The 17453-nt window shown below is 42.7% G+C and overlaps 1 protein-coding gene across 1 annotated transcript; it reads right to left on the reverse strand.

Annotated features, from left to right (window-relative positions):
* Window positions 1–4422: 4422 nt before the first annotated feature.
* Window positions 4423–13156, reverse strand: LOC308334063 (uncharacterized protein). Its single transcript, XM_080790652.1, has 3 exons — window positions 12866–13156; window positions 11246–11344; window positions 4423–6188 (listed from the first exon to the last, which is right to left on the reverse strand). The coding sequence occupies exons 1-3, from the start codon at window positions 13125–13127 to the stop codon at window positions 5338–5340; spliced, it is 1212 nt and encodes a 403-aa protein (XP_080646778.1). The 5' UTR covers window positions 13128–13156; the 3' UTR covers window positions 4423–5337.
* Between the last annotated feature and the right edge of the window lie 4297 nt (window positions 13157–17453).

Consider the following 17453-nt stretch of genomic DNA (forward strand, 5'->3'; position numbering starts at 1 on the left):
GGTCCCTGGCACAAAATATGTTTTAGATGTTGTAGCCAGGGTCGTTTTTCTAGGGGTCCTTTACATGAAAATGTGAGAATCACTGGTTAGGAAACAAGCCAAAATAAGCGACTACACTTTAGAAACAAGCCCCAAAAATGCAACCCACAACTACCAATATTTACAAGCAACTTTACAGATAAAGAAGCCCAAAGTCGCTTATAAAAAGCAGACATGGCAACATGTAGTGTACCTAACGTCAGCATCCCAGCTTGCTTCACCCAATCACTGCATTGCTGTTCAGCGCAGATCTACAAGCCATCAACACGTTGACCCGTTGATAGCTTGTAGATTTGTTATTTATGTACATCGAGTTTAAAATAGGCTAAATGTGCAGTTTACAACTAAACATTCTATAAAAAAAAAAAACACTGTGTCTTTTCGTTTTTTAAAAATAAATAAATGTTAACATTCAATTTACTGTTATAGAATAGATATGATATGCATATCCTAATATAGGGGACGTCAGCTTTATACTTTTTATTTTGAAAGTTGACAGCAGTATTTCAATGTTTTTACATTCACTTATAGTAGCCTATAAAATACAATTCATGAAGAATGAAGGGGAAATTTAAGGGCAATAATTTCACCACTTTGCTGTCTGTAAATGTCGCTAATGGAATGACAACATGCAGATAGCCTGTAGGCTACATGGACAATTGAACTATCACATGGCAAGTGTCTGGAAACAGCATGAAGTAAAGTATTTGTGTGATGTTTTGAGCTGAGCCTTTTCCGTTGGGTTATTATTTCCCCCCCTTTTTAAATTGATTATGCATGCCTGAACTTAAGCGAGTGTTTTTATTGACATTTTCTGAATATTTCATTGTTCTGTGAAATTCAATAAAAAGACTAAACTGAGTTCATTGTCTGAGTTTAATTGCTGAAAGTAGGTCTGCATAATGTGGAGTAATTACAGCTGCAGATAGCAAATTTGCAGATAGAAATGTTTGCATATTTAGACAGGTAGGCCTATTTACTAGACAGGTTAATATCCTCACTTCAAATTGAATTGTTCTTTCAAATGTTTTATTGGGGCTCCTTATTGCATTGTTTGTTAATAGTAGTCTTCCTCATATATAGCCTATATATATATATATATATATATATATATATATATATATATATATATATATATATATATATACACACATGAATGATACTGTAGTTATAGCAGTGACTGAGTAAACAGACTGTAAAATGTACAGCGCTCACGCTCATTCACTCATGCAGCATTGTTTTGTTTTACAGTGTAAAACAATGCTGTATGAGTGAATGGCATGCCCGTGAGCGCGGGTCCGCAACTGGTTCTGGCCCACATCAAGTGACCTTTTGAGTTTTGACCAAAATGGGTTCGACAGGCCTGGTATAAACAGTTTACACACAATGATTTATTTGTATCCCTTTGTCATTAGTCATGTTGCCAAACAGTCCAGCGGGCGAACACACGACATGACGCAAGGGTTGTGCATACGTATGCGCACTAGCGTTGCTGGAGCCTGGAGTGTGCACGGTGCACGTACCATAAACGGTCACTAGGGGGAGCCATAGTACAATGTAATACAGTGGAACAGCTACAGAGCATAAAACTCTACAATTATCTTTTTCCCATAGAGATTTACAAACTTATACATACTTATACAGCATATAGGAATAGCCTATAAATAAAATAATCCTATACAGCATATAGGAATTGTATTATAACAAATCCATCATCACACCAATATTCCCTTTATTCTTATTCCTGCTAATCCTTTTCCTCCTTTCTTCTGTATACTTCCTGCTACTAAATTGGTTCTCAGCCAGTGGTCCTTGAGGGGGTTCCAGGTGGTCCACAGCTAAATGGTGGACAGTTGGCAACCAAATGGACCCTTATTAGATCTTTAACTCTTTTAATTTTTCATCGTTTTATGTTACACTCTCAAGAGTTAAATAATCTGTTATCGTCATCGTTAAATGATGGCTTCAATTTTCACATTGCACCTGTTTTCAGGAATACAAAGCCTGCAGTTTCTATTCGCTTGGATCCCCGACCACCATCGATGATGTCATTGGTGGACTGGTTTCTCGACTGGTTTCACTGGTATGTAGAACTGCCCACAAGTTAACCAACCTATGAGACACAGACTGAGTAGGAAAATACATTTTATCATGAAAATTAGCGAGGACCAATTATATGAAGACTGCATGGGGTCAGACATGTACAAGCTTGGCTCCATCCATCTTCAACCGATTATCCGTAGTGGGGTTTGCGGGGGCAATAGCTCCACCAGATGTATACTACACAAATAAAAACAAATGCTTTTATGCTAATAATTGCGTATTTCTGTCATTTAGATGCCGACAGGCCAGCTGCATCTCCATGGTGTTGTGTTGTCCGGTGACAGCTGTAGATGGTGAACCAGGTCCTTGGTGTGAGCTGGATGCAAACAGTGAGCCAGTCTCATTCTTTGAGCTCTTCTTGACAGATGAGCTGCTCCAATGCATGTTTTGAAACCAAGCGGACCCGGTACGCGGGCTGTACATTGCACAGGTTTACACTACATTCCAGTTCATATACTGAGTCTACACATACAATGCCAATGTAAGTGTGTGTGTGTGTGTGTGTGTGTGTGTGTGAGGTTGTCAAGTGTAATTGTAAAAAAATATATAAAAAAAACGTTGTGGCCCCAATCCGTCTTTGACTGCTGAGAAATCTGAAATGGCACATGGTAGAAGATTATTAATATATTTTTTGGCTGGAAGTGGACATTCTACGCTGTATTTGGATATACATTATGTTCACATAGTCAAAGACGGATTGGGGCCACAACAAAATACAGCAGTATGTTTACATGCATGCTGCATTGTAGAGGCTGATCTTTTGATAATGCAATTCATTTTTTTAAATATATATTCTTTACAATTACACTGGACAACCTCAGGTTTAATTTGATATATGGCTGAATTCAAATGAGTCTCACGCTAATAGTAGTTTTCAGACGAGGGTACACACGGAGAACAACCTTTATTTATCTGTCGATATCTACAGAACAAAAGATGTTATCAACTCAGTTTATTTTTTCAATGAATCGAGACATTCTAAAGTTTCTTTTGATATATTTCCACATTTAAAAAAAATTGTGAGCTTCCGGACTGGGCCGTTTTTAAGTTACTTGATTCAGTTGTTTAGATGTTTGATATTCATTTTATCAGACACACCTCCTTCCTATAAAAAGGCCATTGTAACTTCAAACTCCATTGAACTGATTGTGGGGGAAAGCTTTTGCAGAACATAGCAGATCGACAAGCTCCCAACGTGTCACGTGGTGACACGTTGGGAGATGGTGTGGGGTGGTGGTGTGGGTGCGTCGGGGGGCCTTTGGATCGCTTCTCACAGAGTTCCATTGTATTTTCAAAGGAGGCTATAGTGTGACTGTGAACACACCCTAAGAAGTAAGATCCAGAGTATCTCACACAAACCAAAGAAAAAAGCATGTATTGCACCATTTACGTGAGTAACAAAAGTGTCATACAATCTTGCTGACTGCGATTTTAAACAAACAATTTAACAGGTTATATCAAAGTGACACACAGAGAGTATATCGTCTGTAGTCCCACCGGATATCATATTTTGAAGACCGCGACATTCACGATGTTAGGGGTGACGGCAGGGATTTGTAGTCTGCTGCGACCACGGGGTGTAAAGTAGGACTCCTTGTACATCCACATAGAAATGTGCTCCTTTTCAGTATAAGCACACAACTCTCCTAATTTCCTAATTTCTTTAGCTTAAAAACTGCCATTATGTCGTATGACGTGACTAGGGATGGAGCTCGTTAAAGGGACACTTCACCCTTTTTGCTAAAAAATATATGTTAATGACGTTTAGAAGCTTTAGAACACTTTCCTGGGGGTCTTTATGTGTGTAATATGTGGTTTTAGATATTTTAGATTGTAGCAGTGAGCCCAGTGTCTCTGATGTCATGGACACTGGGCTCACTTCCTTCCTGGACTACATGTTGTCTCAGTAAGACAGCTCTCCCCCTATCCACAAGGAGGAGCAGTGCACCAAAGAAGTATGGGAATTGTAGTCCAGGAAGGTAGTGAGACCAGTGTCCATGACATCAGAGACAAGTGTGCTCACTGCTACAATCTAAAATATCTAAAACCACATATTACACACATAAAGATCTCCAGGAAAGTGTTCTAAAGCTTCTAAACGTCATTAACATATATTTTTTTGCAAAAAGGGTGAAGTGTCCCTTTAAGGTATTATTATTGATAACGATCACCTTATCGAGCAGGCTTATTGAGCCGGGTCCTTATTGAGCCCACTATCGAGCATTTGCTATTATTTTGTGGAAAGAACAGAACCTTATTTTTATTGGCCAGTTGTGAGAGTTTGTATGCCAATAAACAGTTATAAGGTGTGTGTACACACACACACACCCCCCTTTGCACTACATTTTACTATAGGCCTTATACAGTAGGCCTGCCTTTCTAACAGACAGAGGGAACTGTTCATTGTACGGCGGTGTCGCGCACCAAAAATAGCCAATCTACAAGCTCACAACGCGTCTGGTTGCACCGCCTTGTGAGCTTTTCGATAGACTGAGAAGTTGCACATTGGATACGTCACGTAGTATGTGAGACTATTCAATCGATTCGCGGGAGATACAGTATTATAATGGCAGGGAGATTTGAGTTTCCCAAACGTATGATTATGACTTGGATTAATAAATTATGGCAACGTCTTACCGCGCTTGCCTTGGGCAGCAAGCGCAACGTGCGTTGGGTGGAAGAGCAGGATGGTTGTTCCGCTGCTGACGGCTCCCGTGTTGTTTCGACTCGGTGCAGACATGCAAAGGTATCGCAAGGTATCATTATGGGCAGATGTCTATGCATTGTCGAGATGCTCCCTTTCGTGCATGCAACAACTGTGGTAGTATAGGCTACATTATTGCATTTAGCTCCCCTCTTGTCTTTCTTTTTAACGTTACCAAACTTTTCACCCGTTCCACCATACTTCCACAAACGGCAAACGATGACGGAACCACGCAACCACCCGTCGCGTCCAAGCCCCCTTTATAGCGTGCGGCCCATGACGTCAGCCGCTGCGGCTATACCCGGTGAGGCCAAACGCTTATTTATACTCGGGTCTCGATAAATGCCGAACCGGGTTTGTAATGGACCCGATTTTCCGAGCTCCATCCCTAGACGCGACTGTTACATTAATAGTGTATAGCCGTGATTGACATTGCAACTGGGATTGTTCAGAAGTAACTATATCGACATGTGAGGTAAAGGTATCCCAACCTAAAGGTATTCCCCACCTGTATGATTCCTCATGTGTCTCTCCAGACCACTTTTTTGACCAAAGCCTTTGCAACAAACTGTACAAGTAAAGGGTTTCTCGCCTGTGTGAATCATCATGTGTGTTTTCAGATGACATTTCAAAGTAAAACGTTTACCACAAACGGCACAATTAAAGGGTTTTTCGCCAGTGTGAATCCTCATGTGTGTTTTCAGATTTGAAGTTCGATTAAAGCTTTTGCCACAAACTGCACAATTAAAGATCTTTTCGGCCGTGTGAGTCTTCAAGTGTCTTTTCAGAATTTCAGACTGATTGAAGCTTTTGCCACAAACTGCACAACTAAAGGGTTTCTCCCCTGTATGAGTCCGCATGTGTCTGATCAGATGTCCGCCGAAAGCGAATAGTTTACCACAAACTGTACAACTAACCGGTGTCTCCCCTCTATGACTCCTCGGGGATGGAATTAGTTTTGCCGTCATCAGGTCCTGGGATAGCTCATTGCTCAATTGATCAATTGCCGATTGATCTCCGCCGGTCTCCTCCCACTCGCCACTGTATTCGGCGTCTGATTCGTAAGGGTGTGAACGGAGGAGCTGGTCATCACTAGATAGTTGCAATGTTCCACAGTAGTCCTCGTCGGCTTTTGCTTTCATTTGCCCACTAGCTGAGGTGCCGGCTAGAGGCTCCGTCTCACCGTTTCCACCAGCTCTTTCACTCTTCACTGCTAGTAACGTTGTTGTTGTTGACCCACCAGCCTCCTCTGGCTCATCCTGGACAAGACTGGGACTCCTCTCTTGCCGTTCAGGGGAAACCTCGTCGTCGTCGTCCTCCTCTTTTGGGAGGTTCACAAAGTCTAAGCAAAAGACAAAATGAGAGAGAACCATTAAATGTTTGGAACTTCATTGACAATGTGCTGTATTTCCTGTTTTGTAGTTGTGGTAGGCGAGGGACTGGTCTGTCCTGGCTTTGGTCAAATGTTTCATTATTGTATGAAATGCAACTAAAGTTATGTTATTCCATTTTTGAGTCCAATGTAGCCCGACACTCGGTCTGAATGTTCATGTCCTTTCACTTCATTATTCAGACTGAAAGCCCTCCCCACGGCAGCAGTTCTGGAATGGGCGTTGCCAAAGCGGGAGCACAAACAACGCCAGGGTATAACTGGCTCTCGATGGTGAAGTGATATGTTTCAGTGTCGGGTGGATTAAAGGTAATGCCCCTAATGTATACATGTATGTAATCTGACACCAATTCCATATCAAGCACAAATGAATCATTACGTCATACGCTGCCACGGGACATACGCATCGGAGCACCGGACAAAAAACATTACTTGCACACTCCGCTTGCGCAAGTAGAATTGCACTCTGTCGAGTGCCTACTCTGTCGACCGCTACGAACGTTCAAATCTCAGCCTCTCTGTGAAATAACGGTTTAAATATTGAATTATTAGGTTTAGCTATGTGCTACGTAGCTAGTTGGTTAGTTAGTTAAATATGGTAAAAGCTTCTATCCCCATCTGCTTTGATTGTCACTATATGGGCTGATCAGAGTCACACTGCACTGTTTGAACGTCCTGTATGTTATTGTAGGCCATCTTCCTATTAGATTCTATTATATTTAAGTATCTACTTTGGGTTTATCCGTTAGACTGAAAGAAAATATTCCTTATTTGACAACTCTTGAATGAACCTTGAACCGTTTGAACCTTTTAAATGATCGTAATTCATTTTAAACGATTTAAAAACATTGACTGGTTACGTAATTAATAACAACCCATTATGGTTGTTTTATGCGTATGTCCCTAGCTGCACATGACATAATGAAGATGCGTACCAATGCCAGGGTATAACTGGCTGTCAGTGGTGACATAATAAAGATATGTTTCAGTGACGGGTGGATTAAAGGAAATGCCTATATGCAATTCGTAGCAGTATACTGTGGTTACTCGGGTCGTTTGATGCGTATGTCCCAAAGCTGCGTATATGACGTGATGAAGATATGTACCAATGCCAGGGTATAACTGGCTCTCGTTGGTGACTAAGTAATAATATGCTTCAGTGTCGGGTGGATTAAAGGTAATGCTCCTAATGTATACATGTATGTAATCTGACACCAATGCCATATCAAGCACAGATTAACCATTACGTCATACGCTGCCACGGGACATACGCATCGGAGCACCGGACAAAAAAACATGACTTGCAGGCTCTGCTTGCGCAAGTAATAAAGCACTACGCAACAGAGACAAATAACAGTCCATAATGTATACATTATGGATAAGGGGTCAGGACAGACAGGCATTTCGGAGAGGGGTCAGAAATAAATTATGACGGTTAGCCAACCAATGCAATTGACAATAAAAAAATCACACCCTTGTGAAGTGAGGGGCGCTAATATATTAAAGTCTAACTCATGTTGATTAGGTGATGTAATGGGGATGAAAAACAAACACAAACATTAAACGCCATTAACAATACAATAGGACTTAAATGAAACATTATGACATAAATGTTTACTTCATTGTCAATGCGTTTACAAAACAAACATTGAACTAAAGACAAACATTAAAGTGTTGTGTAGGAGGGCCCCTCAAAAAACATAATTGGTTAATAATCCCCATGTTGGGCAAAATCCTTCACAATGCACGTGGTGAGCTTGTAGATCTGCTTTTCTCACTAGTTCCGCATGACACTTGTGCGACGAAGTGTACAATAGTTAAGTGATGAAACGTTCCGTTGATATATATATATATAAAATGAAAACGATTTATTAACAAAAACGCGAGGGAATTTCTCAATCAATTCTATTCGTCAATAAAGTCTTCCGACGGTCACAGCCCCAGCGGCGAGCACCGCCTTTAATACATTCTGACCTGAGATCAGATTCTAAAAATGTCTTCTACATCCTGACAGTTTTCCGTTCTGACCCGAGATCAGATTCTAAAAATGTCTTCTACATCCTGACAGTTTTCCATTCTGACCCGAGATCAGATTCTAAAAATGTCTTCCACATCCCGACAGTTTTCCGTTCTGACCCGAGATCAGATTCTAAAAATGTCTTCCACATCCTGACAGTTTTCCGTTCTGACCCGAGATCAGATTCTAAAAATGTCTTTTACATCCTGACAGTTTTCCGTTCTGACCCGAGATCAGATTCTAAAAAATGTCTTCTACATCCTGACAGTTTTCCGTTCTGACCCGAGATCAGATTCTAAAAATGTCTTCTACATCCTGACAGTTTTCCGTTCTGACCCGAGATCAGATTCTAAAAAATGTCTTCTACATCCTGACAGCTTTCCGATCTGACCTGAGATCAGATTCTAAAAGCACGTCATCTACGCCGGTTCCACTCGGACGCCGGCCTGCCGGCGGGCCAGGGTCAGCTCCTGGACCAGGTCCTCGTTCCTCGCGCTCAGCGCCCGCCGCTCCCTCTCCAGCTCCTCCGTCCTCCACGCCATGCTGTCCATCTCGGCCGAGAGCCGGGCGTTCCACTGCTTCAGGAGCTGGTTCTCCATTTTGTATCCGTTCAGGCACTCCCAGGACCCATCTCCTCCCCCTCCCCCCATCGCCGCGGTCTGGCCCTGTGGCGCCGCCACAGGGCCGCTCGAGGCGTGGCCGCTGGGCGCCGCCGGTTGGCTGACCCTCTGCTGCCCGCCCCCCCAGGGGGGGCTGGGCCGCGCCGCCACATGCTGCGCCAGGTGGCTGGAGGTCTTGTACACGCGCTTCTGCCGGCACAGCTTGTTGTACTGTATGATGTCGTTGATGAGCTTGATGTCTCTGCGGTGGTCGGACATGACGATGATGAACTGAGCCGGCGGCGACTCGCAAAAAAGCTGACTTTAACCTTATTTATGGATCTCTTTAGTTTATTTATTTTTTTATGTGTATCGTTTATCGTGGCTGAGTGTATAGGCCGCTCCTCCTACCTATATAGAGTTCAGGTGTGATTGGGTGACGTCGACGCCCAAATTAGTACAGTGCCGACTCGCGCCCGCACCGATTGGCCAACCGCCTCGCGGGGGAACTCCCGCCTCGGGAGATTGCTCAACCGAGTCAAGGTTTGAGATTGGGGAGGGGGTGTCACAAATCAGCCGAGTGGCCTTGTGGTGCCCGCACAGAGATTGGGAGATCATCAATTTTATGTTAGCGGACATTTGACATTGCTACATACAAAGGTACATATAAGGTGGTCCCTTATTGGCCACGCCCACCAACCATGTGATTGGTTAGCCGATTTGCTCGTTTACATATGACGTAAGTGTTGATGTTTAATATTTAGCGGGATTCTGACGTAACTTCTCCGTTCATTGTCAATGGCAAATCTTGAGAGGTGTGGGGGAAAAAGCTAGCGCCCCTTAACAATCAATTGTGCCTACAGCAAACAACCTTTTTTTTTTTGAGTGGCAACCACTCCTACAACCAGCAATGTCCGTGTTCACCTACAGTATGTATTTATGTATTAATGAGCACGAGTATGACTGAGTACCAGTAGGGGCGCTGTTTGCCAGAAACAGAGAGAGAGAGAGAGATAGTATTAGTGCTGCAGTGTTGCCTGCTAATGAGAATGAGAGAGAGAGAGAGAGAGAGAGAGAGAGAGAGTGAGAGAGAGAGAGGAGGGGTTGCACCACTCGGTTCACACGGGTGTGATTTTTTTGTTTACGATTAAGTAAAAAAAAAAACAGTGGCTGTTTAACCTGAAAAATCCCTGTTTCTATGTCGTTCTCAAACATTTTCATGTCAAGGACCCCAAAAAATATCTGCATTTGGCCGCCGACCCCCCCATCTGAAAACGTGTAGTTCCAGTCACCCCCCAGAAGCCAAGATTTGAGTTAAAAACGTTCGCTCTGAAAGAATATATAGATTCGCGCCACATTTTCACAATTTTTCAAAAATAGCAGACCTACAAGTTCATAGCGCGGCACTCGGTGTAGCGCTATGAACTTGTAGGTCTGCTATTTTTTTTTAATGTTGAAAATGGTAAAAATCTCTCTGTTTTTATATGAGACAAGTCTTTTCACTCTGGAGCTATCACCCCCGTCCACCGATTGGTCTAGAAGTTGGGTAAACCACAGGGAGGCGGGGTCAATCCTTAAGGACATCACCGCGAGTATGATGGCCTCAACTCTTATCACCGTTTTAGGTGATAAGCTATCACCTAAAACGGTGATAACCTATCTCCACAAACTGGAGCATGTATGAGCCTTAAGACTCACCCGTAGCTTCCGCGTGTGGTGCTACGCGACTACCGAGTTTGGCTGCAAGGGGTTGGGCAGGTGGGCTACAATGTCAACATAGTTGAGGTGGCGATATGTCCCATGTGCTGCTTTTCGGGAACGGAAGTTTCAAGATTCCAAGATTGGAATTCGCCGAAAAAGTGGCTTCAGACAGAAAGGCTCTGTATTTCTTGTAGTCTGGTTCAGGTTGAAACCTTGTCCCACTCTGGGGTCATATACGTCACAGATACATCACAGATTACTGGCGTCATGGAAGACAGGGGTGAGGGTCCAACTATGCTTTCTATGGCATAGGCAGCTCCCGGCAGGATCCGTCGGGAGAATCTAGACGCAGCTGCGTGACATGAGACTAATTCATTAACGACAGAGAGAGAGAGAGCAGTGTGTGTGTGTGTGTGTGTGTGTGTGTGTGTGTGTGTGTGTGTGTGTGTGTGTGTGTGTGTGTGTGTGTACGTCAATTTAACAAAGGTGCAGACGATCAAAAATCAGCAGAGTGATCAACGTTTGCGCTACTCTATACCGAATTGAAGTGGACTCGGTCCCAGACTTTTTTTTTTCTCCCTGGAAATAAAAGCGTCTGGGTTTCCGAGAGAGAGAGAGAGAGAGAGAGAGAGAGAGAGAGAGAGAGAGAGAGAGAGAGAGAGAGAGAGAGAGAGAGAGAGCATGAAACTTACTGAGATACAGGTGGTCTTCAGGTTCCACTTTGACAGAAGGGCTCCTGGCTAAAACTGGAGAACTCATCTTCACCTGCAGGCTGGACTCCACAGACTGTTCTGGAAGGAGGAAATAGAATATGAAGGTGGGGCACAATGGAATAGAGGGAAGATGTACCACTATTTCTAACCTGTGTGCTTGTAGATCTGCTATTTTTTGAAAAATTGTGCAAATATTGAATATATACAGTATGTAATATTTTCTTATAAAGAAAACATGTTTAACTCAAATCTTTGCTTCTGGGGGGTGGGGGGGGTCGCTGGAACAAGATATTTTGAGATGGTTGTCGGCGGCCAAATAGACCTCCAGTAGCAGCAGTGTGCTGTAGTGAGTACAGTTTGGAACCAAATGGACCCTTATGGGTCTGTAACTGAGAGTGTACAAATGGAACCAAATGGACTCTTATGGGTCTGTAACTGAGAGTGTACAAATGGAACCAAATGGACCCGTTAGGGTTGTATTTTTGTACACTCTCAAGAGTTAATTAACATTGATTTTACAATATAAATTGGGGGTCCCAGAGATAGCAATGCCATTAAATGGGGGTGCGTAGACTAATGCATGTCAAACTGGGGGTCCTTGGGCAACTTGGGAACCTAATAATACCCGTTGTCAACTTGTCATAGCACCCGTTTTAACCGTCCGTCTGTGTCCCACATGGAGATGGAGATCTCTGGATCCGGCCGCGTCTGAAGAGGGCAAATTGCCTGACTGTGAAAAAGCCTATAGTGCTGTAGTGCACAGCCAGGGGGTCCCCACCCAGCTAAATGATAGTTTGGAACCAAATGGACCCTTATGGTTGCGTAATTGCGTGCACAAATGGCCATTTTAACACTCTCAGGGCTGTATTTTGCGTGTCTTAAGTACCAGGTCTTATTACCTAACTTGAGTAAACTAAAGACCTGGAGGCGTGATCAATGCCATTTGGCTATTCTGAGTGGCCAAAGAGCATTGATCACGCCTCCAGGTCTTTAGTTTACTCAAGTTAGGTAATAAGACCTGGTACTTAAGACACGCAAAATACAGCCCTCAGAGTTAAACCACTGCTTTAGTTGGAGTGAGTAGTGGTCAAACCTGAAACCTGCAGTGGTCACCAGCCTGAGGTCCGGCAGCAGCAGCAGCAGTGTGCTGTGTAGTTAGTGACTAATAGTGAGTATAAAAGTGGTCAAACCTGCAGTGGAGACCAGCCTGAGGTCCAGCAGCAGCAGTGTGCTCTTTAGTGACCAATAGTGAGTATAAAAGTGGTCAAACCTGCAGTGGAGACCAGCCTGAGGTCCAGCAGCAGCAGTGTGCTCTTTAGTGACCAATAGTGAGTATAAAAGTGGTCAAACCTGCAGTGGAGACCAGCCTGAGGTCCAGCAGCAGCAGTGTGCAGTGTAGTTAGTGACTAATAGTGAGTATAAAAGTGGTCAAACCTGCAGTGGAGACCAGCCTGAGGTCCAGCAGCAGCAGTGTGCTGTGTAGTTAGTGACTAATAGTGAGTATAAAAGCGGTCAAACCTGCAGTGGAGACCAGCCTGAGGTCCAGCAGCAGTGTGCTGTGTAGTTAGTGACTAATAGTGAGTATAAAAGTGGTCAAACCTGCAGTGGAGACCAGCCTGAGGTCCAGCAGCAGCAGTGTGCTGTAGTGTTGCTGCAGCAGCGTGTGCAGGTCCTCCATCTCTCTCTGGAACAGGTCGCAGAGGCTCTGCGCGGCGGCGGCCAGCCGCCGGCTGACGAACACTCGGACGCGCTCCGAGGAATAGTAGCAATGCTGCTTCTCCAACGCGCACAGTATCTCCTCTCCCGCCGCCGTCACGTGTTCGTCTACCGACAGCCTGAACGACTGTGCTTTGTTATACATTCTTTCTGACTGAATGGTTTACGTTGTTGTTTTCATGAGAGCTTTTTTTTGTTTCTCTGCTGTGTGTGTATGCGGCGGTCTGTGTGTGGTTTGATGGTGTGAGAATGGAATGTATGTAAACAACAACACCACGGAGTTACTTCCGGGTCAACGTGTTTCGCGCATGCTCATTTTTGTTTGCTCAATAAACGAGCCTGGATGCATGGATCCTTTATTCCTGGATGATTTGCGCCCCCTGGTGGAGGAGGTTTGTAACTCACTGAATAAAGGCCATAAAGCTACGCACGTTTATTTGTGCATAACTGTGTGTATTTCAACAAAATGATTAATTATGGTTACTATAATTTGGGCACTATGCTATTTGGTATGACCCTCTACCATAGCCTACTGTACGGTTTTTATAAACATGTATAGGGGCAGAAGGAGACTTTTCATAACACTGCAATTCAATTTTCATTGGCTCATAAAAGCTTCATTGGGTTTTTAGATATTGCTCCAAAGTTTGTGTGCAGTAGAACGTTGCAAATTGCAAAAAAAGAAAGAAAGAAAAAGGAGTATGGCCTTTAGATCGATTTTTGAGGGGGCGCCAGCCCCAGAGCCATCTAAGAGTTGCGATATCGAGGGGGCAAAAAACAGCCCGGTCACGTGGTTCATGTACTCATGAAGCCCATAGACTCCAATGCATTCCGTAAACTTCCGGTTGTCCCCCATTCAATAGAAGTCTATGTAGAAGAGCCGCCATTGGACTGGACCACATAAGTCTGCGTAAGTAGCTCAGCTGTCTTACTCTATATGGCTCTTGCTAGCCCCTACTCCTACAGGTTTAGAATTTGTCTTACAAACATTAAACATTAAAAACGCCATTGACAATGGAGACGATAAGGGTTGGTAAAGCGCCCCTCACTTCACACAGGTGTGATTTTTAAAGGGATCTATTTTACCTTAAAAAAAAACGAAGTTGCTTGATTCAGAATTTAGATATTTGATATTCAAAAATAATTAAAACAAATAAATGAAAACTGTTAATAAAAAAACACGTCCCCTCACGTATTAGATGGACAATAAGCTATCAGTCACCGGGAATAATGTTGAGTGTTTTCGATGAATCTGTCATGGTTGAAATGGAGTTTGAAGTTACAATGGTTTTGGAAGGGGTCGGGGCAGCTAAAATGAAATCAAATATCTAAATACTGAATCAAGCAACTTCAAAACTGTCTGTGGTGTTCACATAAACCTGAGTAGACCATAAATTGACCAAAAGTTTTCAGTTTTTCATATATAAATGATATATAATATATAATGATACCCGTTGTCAACTTGTCATATAGCACCCGTTTTAACTATCTGTCCGTGTCCCTTTTGTGCCCATACTGTATAATGGAGATCTCTGTATCTGTCTGTCTGCCTGTGCCTGTGGGGTTGACATGGCAATTTTAAATGGTGGGAGATCTAAAGGTCACAGGTCATAAGTCTCCATACATACATTTGCTCATTGTGAGGATATACCCATGTGTGTATTGAAGTTGTATTGCTGGTGGTCAACCGGTTCATGAGTTATACCTGTCCAATGTTTGCATTTTTCAATTGAGTGCTATAGTGCCAACCTTTGGCCAATGGTTGTGGGTTTTGTGTCTAAGCATAGACCTCTATACCGTATTGCCTGGAGTGCAGACAGAAGAAAGTAGTCATCATTCAAAAGTGTTGGTGCATCTAAAGGTCAGAGGTCAAAAGTCAGAGCACAAAAGTTGTTCGGCATGAGGAGGAGACACATTGTGTTTATCGAAGGTTTTATTGCTGGCGGTCAAACGGTCCATGCCTGTTTCAATATGGCGCTATAGCGCCAGTGCGCCACACTTTGGTCAGTGGTTGTAGGCTTCGCGTTTTGCAACTTATAGCCTACCGTCATCACGTCTCTTATAGTAGCCCAAGTATAGAGGCTCTATAAAAATAAATAAAAGCACTAGGCCTACTACTAGCTCTACTGTAGTAGTGCTGTTATTTTAGTTTTATTTTAGAGGGGTGTACGATCTCTTCTTTGAAAATTAGACCCGCTATATACTGTAGGCCTATACAGTAGTTTCCGATCCATAATATTATCAGTGCAGATCGCCATCTGCACAATTGCATCCATCCATCTCCTCTGCCAGATGGATGCAATGCCTTATCCAACCAACAGGTGTCAGTATATACCTATGGCAGCACTGCAGACAGTGCGTTCACACTGCTCCGAGAGGTTTGCTTTTCTAACTCTCCTGTTTTCTCCCATTCCCTTATTTTCCCACTTTGTTTCCTCTCATCTCTCCCCTCCTGTCTCGACTTCTCTATTTTCTCTTCTTAGACATTTTCTTTCTCAAGTGTAAAATACCGTAGGTCGGTATCTGCAAAGGACACAGGCCTCTCCTTAATCCTCGCCCAGTTACATAGGCTACAGATCACAGTTTATACACGCACAGACAAAACCCGACACACGCACTCTCTCACACACACACACACACACACACACACACACACACAATATGGGGAGAAATTTGTCTCGAATGTTTTTACAAATGTTCCATGATTTACAAATGTGTTTCCAAGATTTACAAATGTGTTTACAAGATTTGCAAATGTTTTTCCACGATTTACAAATGTATTTCGTATTTTTACAAAAAATATATAGATTTGTGTGTGCGTTTATCCTAAAATACCATTTGTAAATCCTCAATTCTGCTTGTGAATTGTAAATCTGCATTTGGCATTCCTTTTTCCTGTTGAATCCTTTTGAGACAAACGTCACGCTTTTTTATGATAATTTTCACAAATGTATTGTCCTATCCACAAAAAAACATGTAACTTGTAAGTTGGCATTTAAATACATTTTTACAAATATATGACAATTTGTAAAAGAAATAATTTATACTTGGCACATTTATCATAAAATATCATTTGTAAATCATCAACTCTGTGTGTCAGAGTTGATGATTTTCTCAATGCATTTGTGACTCCAGGCACTTGTGGATTTTCTCAATGCATTTGTGACTCCAGGCACTTGTGGATTTTCTCAATGCATTTGTGACTCCAGCCACTTGTGGATTTTCTCAATGCATTTGTGACTCCAGCCACTTGTGGATTTTCTCAAAGCATTTGTGAAACCAGCACAAGGTAAAAATGTCTCAAAAAGGTGATTGGCTGCCTCGTTGCTAGGCTGCCTCTAAGCCAATGGGAGATTTACCATAAATCCCATAGTCTGAAGTCTTCAGACTATGGGATTTATGGCAGTCCAAGTTCCAGTAGATGAGTTGGATGCTCATTCATTATTGAGATCCTTGGTCGTCCAGTTCCCCACTGTATTTCAAGTTGGACTGGTGTTGGAGGATGTTGTTGATACTCTCTCATGGTCTGAACTGCAGTGCACAATTGTGTTAATGCCTCTCTAACCTCCTGGGACACCGGAACATGCTGTGACACAATATCAATGAAAACTATTTTCCTGTGCACATGCAAATTCCAGGTAGTCCACATCCAGGGGTGCTTACTGGAGAGAATGTGACACCCTGTCATAATTTCCAAGACCTGATGTCTAAGCAATTCCTACAATGCAAAAATAATTCAACCACTTTAACCCCCTATGTACAAGCTCACTATTGCTATGCCACAAGTTGTGAGCTTGCAGATCTGCTATTTTCAGAAACATTTAGATAAAAACATTTGGAGGATTTTTATGATCTTCAGACTGAAGTTCATAAAACACAGCAACGTGAAACTGTGAGCTACAAGGCAGAGGCTGCAGCAAAACAAACTTTAGATTGATGTTCATAAACGTGAGATTTCTGCACAGGTCTGTTATGACTTGTTATTCTTATTTAGTCACTACATAACATAATGGAAATGGAGAGAAGTCAACAAGCTGGAGTATGTATTCATTATGATTAATAGCAATTCATATGCCTTCATTAAGATAGTTTAGACTAGGTCTAGATTGCCCATGTTTACTTTAGACTACTTTACTTTAAGTTTAGCATTACTTTACTTCATCTTTTAATGATATGCAGTAGCTTTATTTTCAGTGTTACCTGCTGCAAAATGGACAACAATACATCTTGTCCTGCACTTCAATAAAATGATTAGGCCTATTATCGTCATATTATTTACATTCCACCACAAACCTTATATTTTGGTTGCTAAACCCTTATAGTTAAAACAGTGGTTCATCAAGGGGACCCCTAAATTAATAGTTAGGCTATGCATTTGGCCACAGACCCCTGTGCGGCCGGGCCCCACCTGAAAATATTTTGTGAAAGGGAGTGGGACCCCCGTTTCAAGATATATAATAATTGTTTGTGG

Source organism: Protomyctophum bolini (genome assembly GCF_963924005.1).
Source record: "Protomyctophum bolini genome assembly, chromosome: 19".
In the NCBI taxonomy this organism is placed as follows: Eukaryota; Metazoa; Chordata; class Actinopteri; order Myctophiformes; family Myctophidae; genus Protomyctophum; species Protomyctophum bolini.